Consider the following 20,758-nt stretch of genomic DNA (forward strand, 5'->3'; position numbering starts at 1 on the left):
CAGCTAGGACTTCCAATATTATGTTGGAGAAACTGGCAAGAGTAAGCATCCTTGTCTTGTTCCTGATCTGTAGAGGAAAAGCTTTCAACTTTTCACCATTGAGTGTGAGGTTAGCTGTGGGTGTGTCGTTTGTGGCCTTTATTATGTTGAAGTATGTTCCTTCTAAACCCAGTTGCTGAGAATTTTTATCATGAATTTTGAATTTTGTCAAATGGTTTTTCTGCATCTATTAAGATGATGTGATTTTTTTATTCTTCATTTTGTTAATGTGTGTCACATTGATTTGCAAATATTGAACAACCCTTATATCCCTGGAATAAATCCCACTTGATCATCATAAATGATCCTTGCATTTTTGGTTTGCTAATAATTTGTTGAGAATTTCTGAATCTATGTTCATCAGGGATATTGGCCTGCAATTTTCTTTATTTCTATGTATTTATTTTTTTGTAGTGTCTTTTAGATGGTGTTGGTATCAGGGTAATGCTGGCGTCACAGAATGGGACGTTTTACTTCCTCTTCTCTTTTTTGGAATAGTTTGAGAAAGATACATATCAGCTTTTCGTAAGTGTTTGGTAAAATATATATGTGAAGCCACTGGGCTGGCCTTGTGTTTTTTGGGAGTGTTTTCGTTACAGATTTTGTTACGAGTAATTGATCTGCTCAGATTTTTGATTTCTTCTGATTCAGTTTGAGAAGATTGTATGTTTCTAGAATTTTATCTGCTGCTTCTAGCTTGTCCAGTTTTTGGATATTTAATTTTTATAGTCTTTTATAATATTTTGTATTTCCATGGTGTTAGCTTTAACTTCTGTTTTGTTCATGATTTTGAGTCCTCTTTTTCTTCATGGGTCTGGCTAATGGTCAATCAATTTGGTTTATATTTTCAAAGAACCAGCTCTTAGTTTCACTGATACTTTCTCTCTTTTAAGTTTTTATTTCCTTTATTTCTGCTCTGATCTTTATTACTTCTTTTTTTCTACTAATTTTGGGTTTTGTTTGTTCTTTTTGGGTTTTGTTTCTTCTTTTTCTTTCTTTAAAAAAAAATTTTTTTTAATGTTAATTTATTTTTGAGAGAAAGAGTGTTGTGAGCTGGGGAGGGACAGAGAGGGAGACACAGAATCCGAAGCAGGCTCCAGGCTCTCAGCTGTCAGCACAGAGCCTGACCCGGGGCTCAAACTCACAAGCCGTGAGACCATGAAGCCTGAGCTGTAGTTGGCTCCTTAACCAACTGAGCCACCCAGGCACCCCTGTTCTTCTTCTAGTAAGGTTAGATTGAGATTTTTCTTGTTTCTTGAGGTAGGCCATAATGTATTGCTATAAAACCTTCTTCTTAGAACTGCTTTTGCTGTGTGCTGAAAAATTGAATCATTGTTTCCATTTCCATTTGTCTCCAGGTATTTTTTTATTTCCTCTTTGATTCATTCATTGATTTATTCGTTGTTGATAGCATATTGTTTTAACCTCAACATATTTGTGTTTTTACCAGTTCCCTTCTTGTAATTGATTTCTAATTTTTACCATTGTCATTGGAAAAGATGCTTAATAGGATTTTAATCTTAAATTTATTGAGATTTGTTTTGTGATACAGCATATGATCTGGAAAATGTTGCATGTGCCATTGTAAAGAAAGGTGCATTCTTCTATTTTTGGGTGGAATGTTCTGTATTTATCTGTTACATCCATCTAGTCTAATGATTCATTTTGAAACCACTGTTTCATAATAGATTTTCTGTCTGGATGATATATCTATTGATGTAAGTGGGGTGTTAAAATCCCCAACTGTTATACTATTACTGTGGATTTCTACCTTCTTATGTCTGTTAACATTTGCTTTATATATTGCTTTATATGTTAGGTGCATAGATATTTACCATTGTTATATCTTCTTGTTGGGTTGATCTCATTATGTGATGCCTTCTTTGTCTCTTGTTATAGTCTTTGTTTTCAAGTCTGTTTAGGGGCGCCTGGGTGGCACAGTCGGTTAAGCGACTGACTTCAACCAGGTCACGATCTCATGGTCCGTGAGTTCGAGCCCCGCGTCGGGCTCTGGGCTGATGGCTCAGAGCCTGGAGCCTGTTTCCGATTCTGTGTCTCCCTCTCTCTCTGCCCCTCGCCCGTTCATGCTCTGTCTCTCTCTGTCCCAAAAATAAATAAACGTTGAAAAAAAAAATTTTTAAAGTCTGTTTGATAAAAGTATTGCTACTCCAACTTTTTTTTTTTTTTTTTTTTTGCTTCCTCTTGCGTGGATATCTTTTTCCATCCTTTCACTTTTTGTCTCTGTGTGTCTTTTGATCTGAGGTGAGTCTCTTTTAGACAGCATATAGATGGATTTTGCTTATTAATCTATTCCGTCATTCTCTCTTGATTGGAGCATTTAGTCCATTTACATTAAGGTACGAATTAATAGATATATACTCATTGCCATTTTGTTAATTGTTTTCTGGGTTTTTTTTTAGTTTTTTTCTGTTCCTTTGTTCTTCTCTTGCTCTCTTTCTTTGTGATTTGATGGTGTTCATTTAGTATTATGCTTGGGTTCCTTTTTATTTTTGTGTATTATAGGTTTGAGTTTGTGGTTATGGTAAAGTTGCTATATAACCTCTTATGTATTAGTACTCTATATAAGTTGATGGCTGCTTGGGTATGAATACATTCAAAAACACTAAATTTTTGACCCCTCCCCCCATTTTATTTATATGATGTCATATTTTACATATTTTTCATACTGCCTACCTAATATTCTAAATATAGTTGACTTTATTATTATTGTCTTTTTAACCTTCATACTAGCTTTATAAGTGACTCATTTACTACCTTTACTATATGTTTGCTTTTACCAGTAGAAATTTTTCCTTTCATAAATTTTTTTTCTAGTATGACCTTTTCTTTTCTAAAGAAGTCTCTTTAATGTTTATTGGAAGGCAGGTTTAGTGATGATGAATTCCATTAGCTGTTGTTCATCTGGGAAACTCTTTATCTCTTCATCAATTCTGAATGGTAAACTTGGTGGATGGAGTATTCTTGTTTATGTTTTTTTTCTACCACTTTTAGCACTTTGAATGTATCATGCCCCTCACATCTTGCCTGCAAAGTCTCCGATAAATCAGCTCATAGCCTTATTGAGTTTCCTTTGTATGTAAGTATTTGCTTTTCCCTTGGTTTCTTTAACATTCTCTTTATGTTTTGACATTTTAATTATTATGTTTCTTGGTGTGGACTTCCTTGGGTTTATTTTATTTGGGGATCCCTGGTATTCCTGGATGTCTCTTTCCTTCCCCCAGTTAGGGAAGTTTTCAGCTGTTATTTCTTCAAATAAGTTTTCTGCTTCCTTCTCTCTTTCTTCTCCTTCTGGGAACCCTGTAATGCAGAAGTTGTTATGCTTAATGCAGTGATACCTTAACCTGTCCTAATTAAAAAAAATTTTTTTTTCTTTTTGCTGTTCAGTTTGGTTGCTTTCCACAATCCTGTTTTCCAGCTCACTGATCTGTTCTGCTGCCTCTATTCTGCTGTCATTTTAGTTATTGTATTTTTCAGTTCTGATGGTTCTTTTTTTATATTTTCTGTCTCGTTGTTGAAATTCTCACTGAACTCACCTATTCTTCTTTCAAGTCTGTTGAGCATCTTTATGACCATTACTTTGAACTCTTTCTCAGGTAGATGGCTTATTTTTGTTTCATTTTGCTGAGGTCCAGCCCTAGCAGGTCCAGGGGTTCCCAAAGGATGAATGGCGTCGGCGAAAATAACAAATGGACACAGACAATAGCAGTGTGTTAGACTGGTCGCTTTATTGTGGCAAATGTGGCATTATATGTGTTAGCAATTTCCTTGTAGAGTGCATCATCTATGTTTCTCAGCATTACCTAATTCTAAATATGTTTCTTTGTGTAATCACCCAGTAAGGAACAACATAGTTATTTTCTTGTAACATTCCCTCCTGCCCTTTTGCTTATTAATTTCTTCATACTATTTTCATTATGAATCTACATTTGTCTATAAAGCATTTGCTTTGCTATTTTCATGAAAGGTCATCTATCTCTCAACACCTCAAGTGGAACGTTTACAGGGCTATGACTTCTTAATTGTTCCTTTGAACCATTTGCAATACAAGGAACAAAAGTATTCTCTTTGGTCTGGGGTGCCAGGAGGGAGCCAAGAGGGCCCTGAGAACCCACGCCTTATGCGTTCCCAGAGAGACAATGTATACCTAGGAGCTAATGAACCATTCTGTACCTTAACCCACCAGGTCCAGTTATCATCTGGAATGCCTCCTGGGGGCCAAGTGGGTCTAGGGTTTGGAGTAACTTGTATCCATGGATACATTCCTTTGTTGGCCGGGTGGGGATTTCAAACCCATTTGTCCCCCTCCTTGGCTGGGAAATATATGGGGCTATCCTTCCTTTAGGTGGGGGACAGGCAGACAGGGGTGGCACCGGCTGGGTGTAAGGTTTCATTATCCATCTTCGAATTCTCATGGTTTTTCCCAGAGGGAGTTTATATAATCCCTGAGTTTGCCCCCATGGGTTTATTTTGAGTCATCAATGCTAATTAGACCATGGGGATGACCATGATGAATAACAGGAGGGATTCTGGTAGCTTCCCACTCGAAGGGTCGCTGTGCGTTGCCCTCTGCCAACCACCCAGGCTGTGCCATCAGGAAGGCTGGATGGATTGGCTCCCGGCATCATTTAGTTCTTTTTTTGAGGTCTTGTTCTTTTGTTTAGAACATCTTCCTCTGTCTCCTTTGTCTGACTTTGTTTGTTTCTATGAATTAGGTGGAATGGGTACCTCTTCCAGTCTTGAAGGAGGAGCCTTATAGAAGAATGTCTCCTGTGTAGACTGTGTACTTGTTGGCTTTGGCTGGCTGGTTGGTGCTGGATGGGCATTGGCTGGGGCCCTCTACACAGAGGCACCCTGTCAGGTCAGCTGGAGCAAGTGTAACCCATGGTTCCTGGAGTGCTTTGCACTATGGTCACCTTGGAGGGTCAGCTGAAATGAAGCAGACTCAGGCCAAGGGTTTTTGGGGTGCTCTACATTGGGGCTGCCTTGGTGGGATGGCTGGAGATGGCATGGGAGCAGGCCAGATATGACATGGTGCTTTGTGCCTGGGTCACCTTGATGGGACAGCTGAAGCTGGTGTGGGTTAGAGGACTGAGTAATCTGACCCTGGAGAGAGTTCTAGCAGTTACACCCATTTGGCAGACATTCTATGGTTGGTAAATGGATTTCCTTCACTTAATAATCTAGTTTCCCTTTATTTTATTTTATTAAAAAAATTTTTTTTAAACATTCACTTATTATTGAGAGACAGAGAGACACAGAGGGTGAGCAGGGGAGGGGTAGAGAGAGGGGGAGACACAGAATCCGAAGTAGGCTCCAGGCTCTGAGCTGTCAGCACAGAGCCCGACGTGGGGCTCGAACTCACGATCTGTGAGATCATGACCTGAGCCGAAGTCAGTCGCTCAACCAACTGAGCCACCCAGGTGCTCTCTAGTTTCCTTTTAAATTACTGTTTGTTTTGTTTTTCTGTGTCCCAGGGTAGGTGACTCTGTCCATCGGCCCCTCAGTGATATCCCTCTCTACTCTAGTTTGCCACATCGGGTGGTTGTTCTCAATGTTACTGTGTGTCTGTCTTTCCTACCCTTCTTTATGTGGTCCCTCTATTCTTTGTCATGCAGAAGTTGTTCAGTCAGCCCTCAGTTCTTCTTTAGGAAGAGTTGCTCTGTTTGTGGGTGTAGATTTGGTGTGCCTGGGAACTGAGTTCAAGGTATTTATATGCGTCTATCTTGGACTGTGTCCTATTATAGTGTGTTCTTATGAGGTAGCAAGCTAGAGAGAAGTAAAAGCCTCTCTCAGCATATCCCATCTGTGTAATAGTTGTGTGTGTGTGTGTGTGTGTGTGTGTGTGTGTGTGTGTGTGTGTGTGTTATAGTGAGAGGAAGAGACTATCCTAATGGCTTTCCTTCTCTCCATCTAGCTTTTTTTCTATCCTCCTTTTGAAAATTATTTTTCTTTGCATCTCCTCTTTTAAAAATAGATAAATGGAGGGGCACCTGGGTGGCTCAGTTGGTTGCATCCAACTCTTGATTTTTGGCTCAGGTCAGGATCCCAGAGTCACGGGATCAAGGCCTGTGTCAGGCTGTGTGCTGACAGTGCTGAGCCTGCTTGGGATTCTCTTTCCCTGTCTCTGTGCCTCCCCTGCTTGTGTGCACGTGCACTCTAAAATAAAATACTTAAAAAAAAAAAAAGATAAATTGACTCTATTTCTGACTTTTAAAATTATACTTGGGTTTCCAGTCTCAGTAGCTCTCTCAAACTTCAGTGTATGTAAGGATTTCCAGGGATACCTTTTAGAAAATACAGATTTCCAGGACTTTCAGAAATTTTTAATCAGTACATCTGCAGTGGGGCCCAAAATCTGGGAGCCTCACCCCTTCATATTCTAATGCAAGGAGTCAAGGAACCACACTGTGAAAATACTTTTTTTCTGAGAATCCTTGCTATTGCTATAAATAGTAGCTACACGTATTTTTCTTTTTAGTTGTGTTAATGTTGTCAACCAACCAGTTATCTGCATTTTCTCATAAATTATGGCAAAGGCATAGATATTGGATTCATCAAGGTATCTGTAGACCACCTTTATACTAAATTAATTTGCTTATTTATTTCCACAATTGTAAATATTGTGAATTAAATAACAACTTTGCTTCAACTGTAGGAGAATGCAAAAACACTCCAGGAGAGAAGCATTGCTTATATCAATTCTGATTCATCTATAGAAGGTAAATCTTACTTCAGATTATTAAACAATGCATCATCTTTTCAGTCTGCAAATTGTAACTAACTTGTAAACTGAGATTATTCTTGTCCTATGAAATTCCTCAATAGTACCTCCATTTTCCACTTGGCCACAGAGAAAATGATTATGATTCAAATGAATCAGTATGAGTCATAACTAAGCTACTGATTGTAATTTCTTTAGTATGTTTGCCATTTGCCTATCTTGAATTACTACTTAAAACTCTAGTATTAACCATATTCTTCCTGTGGCGATATTAAAAGAATTTGGCTACAATATTTCAGAAGAATGTTTTACGGAATATTCCACATAGAAACACTTTATGGGAGCAATTTGAAGTGAGGTCATACTACAGACTTTGCTTGGAAGCTGACATGCGACACTTGTGTCTCTAGGCTTTCTTTGTATTACTTCTAGATGAATGTCAGAGCATACTTCCGAGGTACTGAAATGCTCTGGTCTAATGTCTTGATATACACTGTCGAATTGATGGAGTAAATGTGAATGGCATAGCCTTATCACTTCCTTTGCCAAAGCCCCCCTCGAAAGATACCACCTTAAGAATGATGCTATTTGATTTCAAGACTATACATTGTTTATAATTAGAAATAGTTAGAATTAGACTTCTCTTGGAATTTCACCTAGAAGTATTAAAATACATTGTATTTTATTTTTTCAGGCAATTATACTCTGAGAGTTGACTGTACACCCCTTCTTTACCAATTGGTGTATAAACTGACAAAAGAGGTATATAAATAGATGTCTTAATGTTTTCTGATGAATAGATAAGTGGATAACACTTGTTTTCTTAATTAGTGGTACTGATTTTTAAACTGGTAACTGATTTGTATAAGTAAGAAGTCAGAACAAAATCTTTAATACACTATATGTATAAAAATAGCATTGCTAATCTTTCTAATAGTAGTTATTATTGTATACACTGTTGCCATGTAGAGGGTATACAGTTTCATTTGGCAGAGGAATTTCGATACAACAGAATGAGCTGGAATGGAGAAAGCCTTGGGTTCAAACCCTATAAAATGAATTCCAGCAGCATCAATGATAAAAGGACATGGTCACTGAATCCAAACACTTCGCAATCTAGAGAGGATACACACTTGTAAGTGAGGAATTACACGTCAGTAGAATATTGGATACTACAAACAATGGAGAAGAATTATGGAATAGAGAAGCTGAAATCCTGGGGTGGTTGGGGAAGCATCAGAAGATGTTTACAGAATAATTAGTTCTTGGGTTGTAAAATGGAAGGGTGTGAAAAGTAAGAGAGAAGGCATTCTCAGCAGAGAACACCGTAACCTAAAAAAGATGTGGAGACATGAAAGAAAATATTTCCTCAACTGTAGGTGGTTCAGGGTGACATAAGTATAAGGTTTTGGTGGATAAATGGTAAGAAATGGAGCATGACAAATAGGCCAAGGTCAGAAATATGGTGATGGGAAAATTAGAGAATCTTTTTTTTTTTTTTTTTTTTGAAGAGACCTGGAAGATCATTTCTTCCTTTTATTTACCTTTATTTTTAAATGTTTATTTTTGAGAGAGCAAGTGAGAGAGCACGTGCACATGCATGTGCATGCACGTGGGGCAGAGAGAGGGAGACACAGAATACAAAGCAGGCTCCAGGCTCTAAGTTGTCAGCACCTATCTGATGTGGGGCTCGAATTCATGAACTGTGAGATCATGACCTGAGCCAAAGTCAGATGCTTAACCGGCTGAGCAACCCAGGGGCCACAGAGAATCTTTAACAAGGTTATACATTATCATATTTGTTCATTAGAAAGACCACTCAGTATCAGTGTAGTGAATAGATTAAGCTGTAGCAAGTCTAATAGCAAAATGGAAATAATTCTTACAGTAATTTTGTGAATATTATTGATAAAAAGTACTTTGCACTCTAAAAATGACATATATCTTTAATTTTTGTGTACTTCATTTAAATGGTTCATTATAGAATTTAGTTACCAAATACAAATCTTTAAAGTATGTTATCACTTAGATTACAACGTGAAATAGGTGTCACTTCTCTGTAGGTACTATTTTCCACTCTCCCTTAATACTACCCTTTCCTTTTTCCCATTAAATGCCTTTAAAAAACCAGTTTTCCCAAATGGGAGTGCTCTCATCATTTCCATCCCAACTCTCAACATATTGGGTAGCTTATGTTCTTGATACTTTTATTGGAATGTCCCATAAAAACATCTAAAGCAAGCTGTAAGGAAAATTCTGAGAGAATCCTGCTCAGGACATGCATTTATGCTTTGTGCTGTCCTCCAGAGATGGCTCCTGCCTTGGTATCAAGGATAGTTAATAATTTCAGGGCCAATAGGGAGAAGTTGAGGTCTATGCCCCTTTGTACACAGGCAGATGCTTCTCCATGGCCATACCAGAACCCGGTAGAAAAAGACTTCTGTGAACGGACTATTACCATTTCAGCAACCTCTAGAATGTGTTGGCAGAGGCAAACCATGCTGGTGGCAGGAGTGCAGGATGGGAGTGGTAGAGAGGGCAGAGCTTAGAGACTGGGCAGCTGCCCGATTTAAGAACTAAGGTGTTGAAAATACCCAAGGGTCAGCATTTGTGACAAGACAGCAGAGACAGAAAGTATGCTCTAGGGGGTACAGGCTAGAAGGACTCGGTTCTGGGTAGTGCTAGACTGAAATTGTGATTCCAGAAAAGGAGAGGGTTTTTCAGGGAATTCGGTCTAAGCAGGATGTAGGAATTGGAGCAGGTTCTCAGCTATTGCAAGTTGGCGGAAGCAGAGTCCAGTAGAACCCAGTCAGTTGGCAGGGAAGTAGAACATCCCTGCTGCTGCAACATGCTGGTGGGCAAAGGAAGGACGTGGAGAGCCGGGACTGCTTTTAAGCTGCGGGCTCATGTGCAATGATGAGGCAACAACCCACTCTGTATAAAGGCCACAGAAAATATCAGAGGAATTGATGTTTATGTTAAGATGGGGACCATTATCCCCATTTCCACAGCTGAGAAAACTAGCATTTGAAGAGGGGAAGCAACGCACCATAGGTTATGATGCTTTCAGAGCTGCGCAAGGAGGGTATGCCTTTTCCTGAACAAAGCAGAGCTACAAACACAAAATTCAGGCAATACGTGTGTTCATGAGGATCTAAAACAGGCACCTCAGCCTTCACAGTCCACACACTCTACCTTGTGGCCCTGCCGAAGATTGGAGAGAGCAGAGTGTAAGTTAATGGCCGTACCTTTAATGGGGGCAGTAAAAAAGGTTCTTGTATTCATAGAAGCTCTTAAAATCCCCAAAGAGAAATGTGAGGTTATGCAGAGCTTTTAAAACCCATCAGATTCCAACTTGGTTTGAATACAATTGGACTTTCCAAAACAGTTCCTCCTTTCCCCTCGGGCTCTGCAAAACCAGGACTTACATTGCCCTTGTCAGGCTTAGATGCTTCAGCCACACCTGCCACCCTGAGGCCTCTCTTTAAAGGTCTTTTAGGACAGAAGCAACTTACTTATGTAAATCTTGTATCCAAGTTTTCCCCCAGTGACTTACTCAAGGACATCTAAACTGCTAACAATTAAAGTGATAACATTTGTTATAAATCTGCAACTCTATTAAAAAAGTTTACCAAAATAAGCCAGAGATTTTTATCTCACGTACATGGCAAAATTATCAATAGGCAGGCAACAAAAATTAACATGAGTTTGGTTGTATTTTTTTGTCATTTGCTTGTTTTTCTATAAAGAACATGATATATGTCCATATAGTTAGAAGTTGATAACCTATGGTTTTATTATCGACATAAATTTAGTTGCTTCTGCCTCTAATTCCCAATATTTGATGTTTCTTTCCAGATATCCAGCCCAGATGATGGTTTTGAGAGTAAGTCTCTTTATGAAAGCTGGTTGGAAAAGGACCCTTCATCTGAAAATAAAGATTTTCCTAGGTGAATTACTTGTATATTTTCTACCGTTAGGATCAATTGTGAATTCCCCTTTGCCCGTTGTTTCTCCAGAAATGTAATTCTCAGCTGTGTCAACAATGTGAGTAGAAGAAAGATAATCCCAAAGAATCCCTGTGTAGCCTTCAATTTGCTAATGGGACAGAATAGCCAAGTCTTTGAATCTATAATAAATTCTACTTTTGCAAATGTTTAGCCAAAATTATTCTGCCACATTATCAGGTATTATTTTGCATTTTTGTATTAAATTTTAGATATGTATTCAATGCATTAATGTGACACCAAATGATAATGATGAAATATGGATTATTTGCTTCTAAGTTTAAGGGGCATTATAAGTCACTACCAAATTGTGTCTTTACCTGTAATGAATATAGAATGTATTAATTTTTTACTTTTCATTCACACAACAGTTTTCTTCAATTTTTTTTCTCCTGCAATACTATTTCTATAAACCAGCAGATGATGGTAACAGTTAATAGCTCCATTACATACTCCAAATAAGTCTTGTGAAAGTTTGTTTCCATTGTAAAAGTTTTACATGATTAAAAAAAAAAAAAAAAAACTAGAGTCAAAAAAAAGGTTTTAAAATACCTACATCTCAAAAACACATTGGAAGTATGTATTTTCTAATACACCTATAATTTTCTTCTTTGCTTACCATTTTATCATAAATTTTCCCATGTTATTGCATATATATTACATATGTATGTATGTAGTGGTTTCTTAACTACATGCAAAAAAATATATTGTAATTTCATTTTCTAAATAAGGCATAGATTCTTCGTGATCCTAAATACACTTTATCATGGCAGTTTTCTTACTATAGTTCTCTGAGGGTAGTGACCAAATTTTATTTTTCTCTTTTTCCTCTCTAAATATTCTCTCTGTATTCTCTGTATTCTCTAAATTTTCCTCTCTGTAAATATTCTAAAAGACTGACGGTGTGAGAGAGACCACAGTCACTAGGCTGCTGTCTTCGGTGGCACTGTTCAACTGTGACTGTAGTCAGTGCAGATTTACAGGTTTAACGCAGCAATTTCCAGCATGTGACAGGAAAGTAGCTTGGGGTGGTGTACCTTCTAATTTTTGTAAATGTGCTGTGCAATTCCTTGCTATTCCTGGGACAGGATTCATGTTTCTGTTTCTTTAACTTCATATTTTTTAACTTATGCATTTATAATATCCTTGTGTGTGTATATACACTTATATTCTACATCTAGAATCAACAAGCTGGGATCTGGAAGTGATTTTGAAGCTTACTTTCAGAGACTTGGGATTGCTTCAGGCAGAGCCCGTTACACTAAGAACAGGGTAAGCCATTTCATTATTTTGGATACATAGCATTTTATCCAACTTCTTGTTACGAATTTTAAACTGTTTAGTTGTTTGGTACCAGGGCACCAGGTCATGTGGCCTGGGAAGAATTCCAGGGCTGGAGGCTGACTTCATGTCTCTTTGTAGATGGACTAGGAATTAATTTGGGTTATTCAGTGAATTTTCCTTGCAGGATTATTCAATGAAATGGTAGCTGGGAGATTACTGCCAAGTGCTTCGCTGCTTAGCAGAACCAAGTAGTGCACATCCCTGTTTTCATTCAGGCTTTATTGGAAAATCCCATTCTCCCCCACTTTTCCTGAGGAAAATGTGCATGTGAAGAACCTGTTTTAGTCACAGGGAATGCTAGGCCACGAGTCTTCACTGTCAGTAGCCCCTCTTCACACCCTCACTCCTGCCTGTCATCTGAGTCCAGGGCTCCTGAGTAGGGAATAAAACAAGTTCCTCCTGATTTTTAAAAGTCGACTAACTTTTCTGATCAGTTTGCACCATTGCCATTCAAACACACTGATGATATGTGAGTATTTGAATATGCCAACATGTGCCGTGTTTGCTTGTCTAGGTTATAAATTATGTGATAAACCAAACTGAAGATTACATCAGCAAACCCAGATTTGTCACAGATTTTAATAATTTTCAAATCATAATTGCAATACACAGTCTTGCTTGCCTAGAATACATACCTTTTGTAAATCTGATTCTCCAGAATCAGAACAGAGATGAAAGCAAAATAAATCTGTATCCTGATACTCATTAAACTCTTTCAAGGCCTGTTCACTTTTATATTCTGTCATCAATCTGAACACAGTTGTCTAGTTTCTAAGAAACTGCAGATTAAAAGCAGGACGTTAGACAAGAGAGAGACTGACACAAGGATTCGCAGTAAAAATGTTAACCTTATAGCAAAGTAGCATATAGGTAAGACTAAACTTAGGAAAGGCAGACCTAAGGAGTAAAACAAATATTTATATAAAATACATCTATGTAATAGTTTACAATGGTAGCCCTTAACTGCATAATAAAGGTTAGATGGCATTTGGTTATACAGTTTGGGAAGGCAGAGAAAGTGCTTAAATGTAGATTCTATACAGATCTTAGATGCCCAGAACCTTTCATTTCCAAACAATTGATAGATAATTGTAAACTGTGTTAATATGCAATTTGAGTATGTATGCCTTAATTTCAGTTATCAGAAATACAATAACAATTTTGAAGTATTTTGAATGAAGATTATGTGAATGATAAATAACAGTAAAATTTTAAATGGGTGAATAGTTGGTGAAACTGTTAGATTTTAACTTTTTGCTTCATGATAAAACTCAGAGTTCCACATGGTTGTATTTTTATTTCTGCATTTTTAAGATTACATAAATATTATAATTGGAGTATTTAATGTTTGTCTATATTCAGTACCTACCCATATTTTGTTTCCCCAGAAAACAGATAAGTACAGCAGCTACCCGGTATACCATACAATTTATGAGACGTTTGAATTAGTAGAGAATTTTTATGACCCTACTTTTAAAAAACAGCTTTCAGTGGCTCAGTTACGAGGGGCACTGGTTTATGAGCTTGCAGACTCTATAATCATTCCTTTCAATATTGAAGACTATGCAAAAGCTTTGAAAAACTATGCAACAAGCATCTACAATTTATCTAAGAAACATGACCAACGATTGAGAGACCATGGAGTATCATTTGGTAAGAATGGCTGGGTATATTTTATAATCTGAGTTAGAGCTTTCAGATATTGTCTCCGACTGTCATCACTGCACACTCTTTCATTCTAGAATACATCCTTGCGTTACTTAATTTTGATTTCTAGGAAAAAACTTGAAACACCGTTAAAGAATGTCATTTAACCTGGTATTTGTAGGATGAATTTGTTTTGCTAAGTTAGTGCTATGAACATTGGGTTGGTTAATATTTTCCCTATATTGCTGCCTTTAGAAATATTTTTGCTGTTAAAAGAACAATACTATAAAAATACAATACTGCACGAAGATGGGAAAATAGAGAAAACCAATTCCACTACATATATAATTATTGTATATTTTTGTTTACATGGAGATTTTTTTACCTGGGTTAAGCATTGTTTCATTTTGTGTATTTTATATTCATTTTATATTCACATTGCCATTTTGTGGTAACTGTTATGTACTATGCTATCTCCAACAAAGCAGGGATGAAATATAGTAAGGTGCAAAGGACTGAGCATTGGGTCTAGAAGCAGTTACCTGGTTCAAATCCCGGTTCTAATATTTAGTCATTGTGTGATGTTGGAAAAGTTACATGACCTTTGTCAATTTCCTCTGAGTGAAATGGTAAAGAATATAACGTTTCCAAGACTGCTGTGGGACATTCAGTTGGTTGGATATATAGACACAGTGGTGAGTCTTATAAACGTTACCTACTAGTACTGTTTTACTATAACCATTTTGTTTTAATCTGGGAGTAGATATTCTTAGTACATACCAAAATTATCAAGTATGTACTCAGTGTCTACTGTCTACTGTGTTATTTCCTGGGAGATACCAAATGTTTGAAAAATAATCATTGTCCTCAAAGAGCACAGGCTCTCACATGAGGGAAAAGACAAAAATGCCAGGGACAAGCTGTTATAGGACGCTACAAAGAGTACTGTAGGGACACAGAGTAAGTAGAGAGAAGTCAGCAATGGCTTTGGAATATTGCATACAAATTAGTAATCTTCAAAGTCATGAGCAGCAGGTACTATGATCTAGATAAAGTGATACAAAGAAAATCTAGGAAATTGTATTTACATACAATTGGATTGGAGAGTCTCTTTAACGAGGCAAATGAAATCGGAATAAGCAGAGCTGACAGCGAGATAAGACATTCACAGTTCTGTGGCTCGCCAGCATCCTCTTCTTTTCCTAGATGCCCCAATTTTCTTTTGGTGAATTACCTTTTATCACTTTAAGTCAGGATCCAACCGAGAGAGAAAGCACACAGTTACAGGGGAAGGCCACTCTTCACACAAAGTGACTTAACCTACTCTATTAATGCCCCTTTCCCCCCATATTTTCACCCTCTCCACCTCAGTGGCAATATTCCATCCACGTTAAACCATCTTGTAACTTTCTTATAAACATTTCTTCTAATGTACCCTACTCCCTTCCCAATCAAAATTCTTCATTTAGTGCCAGGCAAAAAGCAGTCCCTAACATGTTTTAATGAATGAATGATGGATAGGATGGCTATGTAATTTACATGGTCTCCAGTTCTCTACTTCCTTCTACCAATCTAGTACTGTCCTATCTTCCTAACACTCTACTGAAATTGCTTTTGCCAAAGTTATTCACCGGTTACTAAATACCAGGCACATGCTTTATTTCTTATCCAATTTGACTATTGTGATTCATTGGAAATTTAAAATTCTTTCCTCAACTCAACACTCTTTGGCTTCAAAAATATCTATTATTAGATTATTTTGTACTTGGCTTTAAGAATAGCAACAATAGGGGTGCCTGGGTGGCGCAGTCGGTTAAGCGTCCGACTTCAGCCAGGTCACGATCTCACGGTCTGTGAGTTCGAGCCCCGCGTCGGGCTCTGGGCTGATGGCTCGGAGCCTGGAGCCTGTTTCCGATTCTGTGTCTCCCTCTCTCTCTGCCCCTCCCCTGTTCATGCTCTGTCTCTCTCTGTCCCAAAAATAAATAAACGTTGAAAAAAAAAATTAAAAAAAAAAAAAAAGAATAGCAACAATAATTAGAGCTTAAAGGATATCTAGGGCTAAAAAAGACCTTGTCTTTTATATTGAAAGTAACTATTTACTAGCTGTGTGACCTAACAGAAATCCTGTGGAGCAGTAAGTGCTTTCTCTGCCAAATGAATATTGTATTCCCTGTATCACAGGATTAATGAAGGAAATCAATGATTTATGCTAATGTTCAGTTTAGAAAAGATGGAAAATGATACAGGTTGTTGTAATAAAAAAATATGTTGAGAATCTTCTCACTTCTTAGAATCTATGTTAACTAAAGAAAAGCTTGACTAGACCAGACCTGATCCTGTTTGAGTCCACATACACCAGCTTGTCACAGGTTGCATTTAAACAAGATCTTAAATGCACTGCTTAAAAAGAGGGGTTGGTTAACATTGATTTATTCTCTAATTATTGCAGGAACACAGCTCAATTTATAGCTGTAGCCAGTATCTAGCATACAGAAGTTGTATTAATATATATTGAATGATTATCTACATGAATGGTAAATTAGGACTTAAAATAATTATGTCCTAGACTCTTGAAAGTTCCTTTATGAAGAACCAATTTAGAAATGTTGTTTTATCCATTATCTCTTTGTTACAATATTTTCTGATCTTCATGGATGTACAAGAAGGCTCAGTAGAAAAACAGTTTTAATATCTATTCAGTCCTGTCATCCTGGAATGTGGAGGGCAGGGAAGTGAACATCTGAAATAAGAAGCATTTACTAATATACCTTCCACTTTTCTATTTTTAAAAGATTCTTTATTTTCTGCTGTGAAAAACTTCTCAGATGCTGCTTCAGATTTTCATAGAAGACTCACAGAAGTTGATCTTAACAAGTAAGTTTCAAATGTAAAGTTTTTTTGAAAAGTAATCTAGTTACTAGAGTGAATCGTGTACACTTACCTAGGCAGGCAGCTATAAGTCACTGCTACCCAAATTAAGGTCTGTAACTACAGCATCAGCATCACTTAGGAGCTTGTCATCAAACGTAGAATTCTGCACTTTAACAAACTCCCAGGATGGTCAGTATTCACACTGAAGTTTGAGAAGCAGTGCTCTATCTGGTAGACTGAAAACCCCTCCCAAGACAAGGGACAGCCTCATGCCTTCAGGAGGCTGCACAAGAATTTTGAGTGTAATTCATCGTTCCGTGGGTAAATGCACTTGTAGTATATTTTACTAATGTCCCAATACTTCTATGACCAGTGTAGGAATTCTTTTACTGATAGAATTTTTGCCACTTTTAGATTGAAATATAATTTGAAAAGTTCTATTCAAAGCATTATTTAACAAGCATAAACTGTCCTATCACATTTACTTTTTCAGATCCAATTAGAGTAAGCTCTCCCACTACCCATATAGGCAGAAAGATTATCCTTCATTCTGAGGGGCTTCTCTCTCCTTTGGATTGTAGGAAAGCCCAGAGAGTTTGTGTAGCACCCCAGGAAGAGTTGGCAGATGCCAAGTGTTAAAGGGGATTCCCAGCCCATGATGGGCAACTTCCTGCAGACTGGCACCCTTCCTGCAGACTGCTCCGACCTTCCTTCATTTGTTGTTGTTCAGCCTTTATTCTGCAACTTTCTTCCACAGTGGAACTGAATGGCTTATCAACAACTGATAGTACACCCAGTCGGCCTTTGCAGGAGGCCTGGCTGTCCTCCTAGAGAGAATTAAAACTTTTAGTTCTTTCTGTGGTCTTGAAAAACAAAACAAGCCATCTCCAGTAGGTCTCTCTTACTCTGAATATTAGGAAGATGACCCTCTTGTTATATGTAGCTTATATATAAAGCATTACTGTTAATATGTATTTTCTTAAAAACCTACGTATTTTAGAAGTTTATTTTTCCATGCCTTATGCTATATTATTTTAAACTATAGTTCCATGAAAGAGTTACAGTTACCTATTTCTTATTTTCAAAGTCCTATTGCAGTGAGAATCATGAATGACCAGTTGATGCTCCTGGAGAGAGCATTCATCGATCCTCTTGGTTTACCAGGGAGGCGGTTCTATAGGTAAGGAAGCAACATGTGTTCCACTAAAGGATATTAAATACTCCAGTGTGACCAAAACCAGCATATCCAAAGTCTGCTTTAAACTGTTGCCATCAGATGAACGGAAGGTGAATATGTATGCTGAGAAGAATACGGGTAAGATTATGCATTTAGAACAGTGTAACTTGTAGTATCAGAAAAATTAATTTCATGTTGTTTACTGCTTTGCTACAGATGTAAATGACAGTTGAAAAATAACCTGTAAATATAAAGGCTATTAGTATCTTAGAGCGTGTGTAGTTCAAATTTCTACATTAATTTCTTCTATAGGATCTGAGGTAAGTAGCTTGTCTAGCCTCTGAATCTTCCAATTGTAGGAAGCTTACCACCTCATGAGGAAGTCCATCCCATTTTAAGAGAGGTCTACTTTAATAGAATTTTTTCTTTATAAGATCTTTTTCCCTGTAATTTTCTCCTTCTAATCCTATCTACTCTCCAAAATCAAATAGAATAAATCTAGATCTATTTCCATGTAACATTTTAGGTTTTTAAAGATGGCTGCCATGTTCTGAAGAAATATCCTTTTTGTTTCTGTATTTCTACGTCAAGTTTTCTTTCAGTATCTTGGCTGTGTGCTTGGGCAGACTCCAGTTTCTTAAGATACCTCTTAAACTGTGGTTCCTTGGTGAAAATTTACGAGGCTGTTTATCATCAGATAACCTATGCCAGAGATAGTTCTATATGTTAGCTTTCTTATAAATATTAGTGACTAGTATTAATATTTAATTAGAAGCACAGGCTTTTTTAGAGCCCTGCTCTGGCTCATACTAAGTAACCTGGGCAAAATACTTCTCTAAAGCTCATTTTCCTTAGCTGTTTAAGGAGATAACTGCTTTCACCCCACAGGTTTATATATTTCAGGCATGTGGAAGATTGAGCTCAGAGAGGGATATATTCAGTAAATGGCTGCTATTTTCAGAAAATAATTCATATAAATAATAGCAGCCATCAGTTAAGTATTTACATGTCAAATTAAAAGCGAAAAGCAAAGCTACATGTTAATCCTCTCCTGCCTGTATTTGTATTTTATAAGCAAAATGTCTCTATTTTGTCAAAATGAATGCAGCCTTGTAGAATAAAAAGGGACAGTGATCCTTCAGCATTCCCTTCTGTAACCCATACCCAGCCATTTGCTAGTCTCTAAAGAAAATGTTTTATATACACATGTGTGTATATGTATATATATTCATCCAACTATATTTATATAAATGGGCGTACACATTATTTTTCAGCTTGTTCTTTCTTCGTAACAATTTATCTCCAAGATCCTCCCATGTCGGTATATATCCGGCGTACAGTGTTCCACTGTATGGCTTATATGTGTAATTTTTAAAGTCCTTGTTGAGTTTTTATTTACTATTGGGATAAATACTGTAGGATGCCCCCGTGTCCTATTTGAACATGTCCTAATATCTAATGAGTATGTGGATTTAACACATTTTAAATTTCAGTAACTGCCACACTGTCTTCTAAAAAGACTGCACTATATTTTGAAAATATGTTTAGAACTATTACCTGAATATTAAGACTATATTCTAAAGCCCAGGCAGTACAAGAGCAATGCAGGAAGACCCTGAACTCGCCCCCTCCCATGGACACACTTAAGCTACAACTCTGTGTGAACCACATTTCCTCCGAAGGAGACCTGAAGACTAGCTGCGCAACCCCTTCATTATCAAACAAGAAAAAGGCCTGACTGAAGATGGTAGGAGAGTCTGAGAACTAATTCTGCCATAAACCTGGCCCAAGGCACACAACCCACAATTGGGAGGGAATTTATAAACCCAGAACCTCTCCTTGGGGAATGAAGGGCTCAAACTTCAAATAGGACTCACCAGCTTTTCAGACGTATGCCTGAGATGAGCCTCCAAAACATCTGGCTATGGAAACTAATGGTGTGCTCACATTCAAGAGACCCAAAGGGCTGTGGAGAACTGAGGCACGGCTCTTTAAGGGCTTAAATGGACTCACTTGCCACAGGATCCAGTGCACAAGCAGCACTTTGAAAAGCAGACTTCACGTGAAACATTCACTTGCTAGCTTTAATGCATCATGTGGAGGCACATGCTGGACTGTTCTCTGGGATGGAGGCTGGTGGGTGCCATCTTCGCATTCTTCCTCTGCTGAGCTCCAAAGTGCCAGTATCTCCTGGAAGGGAGCCTTTACACTTACATTTTAAAGCTGCTGCCCAGGGATGCCCTTTGACTGGCTCTGGAGCCAGAGGGTCTTATAATCCTGGGTCCCATGGGACTGGGACAACTGGGAGATGGTTCTTGGCTAACTACCACCTACAGTGTACTGCACAGATAGTGGACTGAAACAGGACTTTTTGTCCAGGAGCTCTGGCCTCAGGAGAAAGCTTCTGGTCTGGCATGTATCTACGAGTCTGTGGCTGAGAAGCCTCTTTGCACTCTCCCCCTGCTTTCCCCAGCTTGATGGCATATCCCCAAATGGAGTTTGCACCTTTGTCCAGCACCCCAGTTTTTGCAGCTGATGCAGGGGACACCTGTACATTGTATGGCTCTGGTGGCCAACAGGGCAAGGCTGATGGGTCCCACAGGACAGTAATCAATGGAGAAGCAGCTACCCCCAGGGCACAGCCAAGAGACAGCAGATCCAAGAGCTCAGTCTTCCAGTGAAAGAGGTCTTAGTTTTATCATCATGGTTACAGCCTGAGGGGCAGGCTTCTAATTAAAACACACATCTAAGGATTAGTTATCAGAGGCCTCAGAGGGCAGGTGCTCTGTGCTCTCACTCTGCCTGTTCCAGAGCACCAACACCTCTGGGAGGGGAGTTCTCACACCCTGGTGTTTGTGGCTCGCTCGGTGGGGGTGGGGAGCCTCCTGAAACAGATGCCACTGCACAGTGGACTGAAACTCACATCCTCTT

At 38.1% G+C, this 20,758-nt stretch overlaps 1 protein-coding gene and 2 long non-coding RNA genes across 3 annotated transcripts in view; 1 reads left to right on the forward strand and 2 right to left on the reverse strand.

The window, feature by feature from the left end:
- Positions 1-20,758, reverse strand: part of LOC147576806 (uncharacterized) — an 859,087-nt gene that overhangs the window by 830,326 nt on the left and 8,003 nt on the right. Inside the window, exon 2 of the long non-coding RNA XR_015241156.1 lies at positions 15,880-20,690. This is a non-coding gene — a long non-coding RNA (uncharacterized LOC147576806). The remainder of the gene's footprint in view (positions 1-15,879; positions 20,691-20,758) is intronic.
- Positions 1-20,758, forward strand: part of LOC112864974 (N-acetylated-alpha-linked acidic dipeptidase 2) — a 68,021-nt gene that overhangs the window by 39,028 nt on the left and 8,235 nt on the right. Inside the window, exons 14-20 of the mRNA XM_025927993.2 lie at positions 6,716-6,779; positions 7,476-7,543; positions 10,640-10,731; positions 11,970-12,060; positions 13,521-13,785; positions 16,572-16,653; positions 17,738-17,830. Coding sequence (XP_025783778.1) covers positions 6,716-6,779; positions 7,476-7,543; positions 10,640-10,731; positions 11,970-12,060; positions 13,521-13,785; positions 16,572-16,653; positions 17,738-17,830 — 755 coding nt within the window. The remainder of the gene's footprint in view (positions 1-6,715; positions 6,780-7,475; positions 7,544-10,639; positions 10,732-11,969; positions 12,061-13,520; positions 13,786-16,571; positions 16,654-17,737; positions 17,831-20,758) is intronic.
- Positions 12,698-15,562, reverse strand: LOC147576812 (uncharacterized). Its single transcript, XR_015241157.1, has 2 exons — positions 14,872-15,562; positions 12,698-12,911 (listed from the first exon to the last, which is right to left on the reverse strand). It is a non-coding gene; the product is annotated as an uncharacterized LOC147576812 (long non-coding RNA).

This window comes from Puma concolor, chromosome D1 (assembly GCF_028749965.1).
Source record: "Puma concolor isolate L17-30 chromosome D1, mPumCon1.1.hap2, whole genome shotgun sequence".
NCBI lineage: Eukaryota > Metazoa > Chordata > Mammalia > Carnivora > Felidae > Puma > Puma concolor.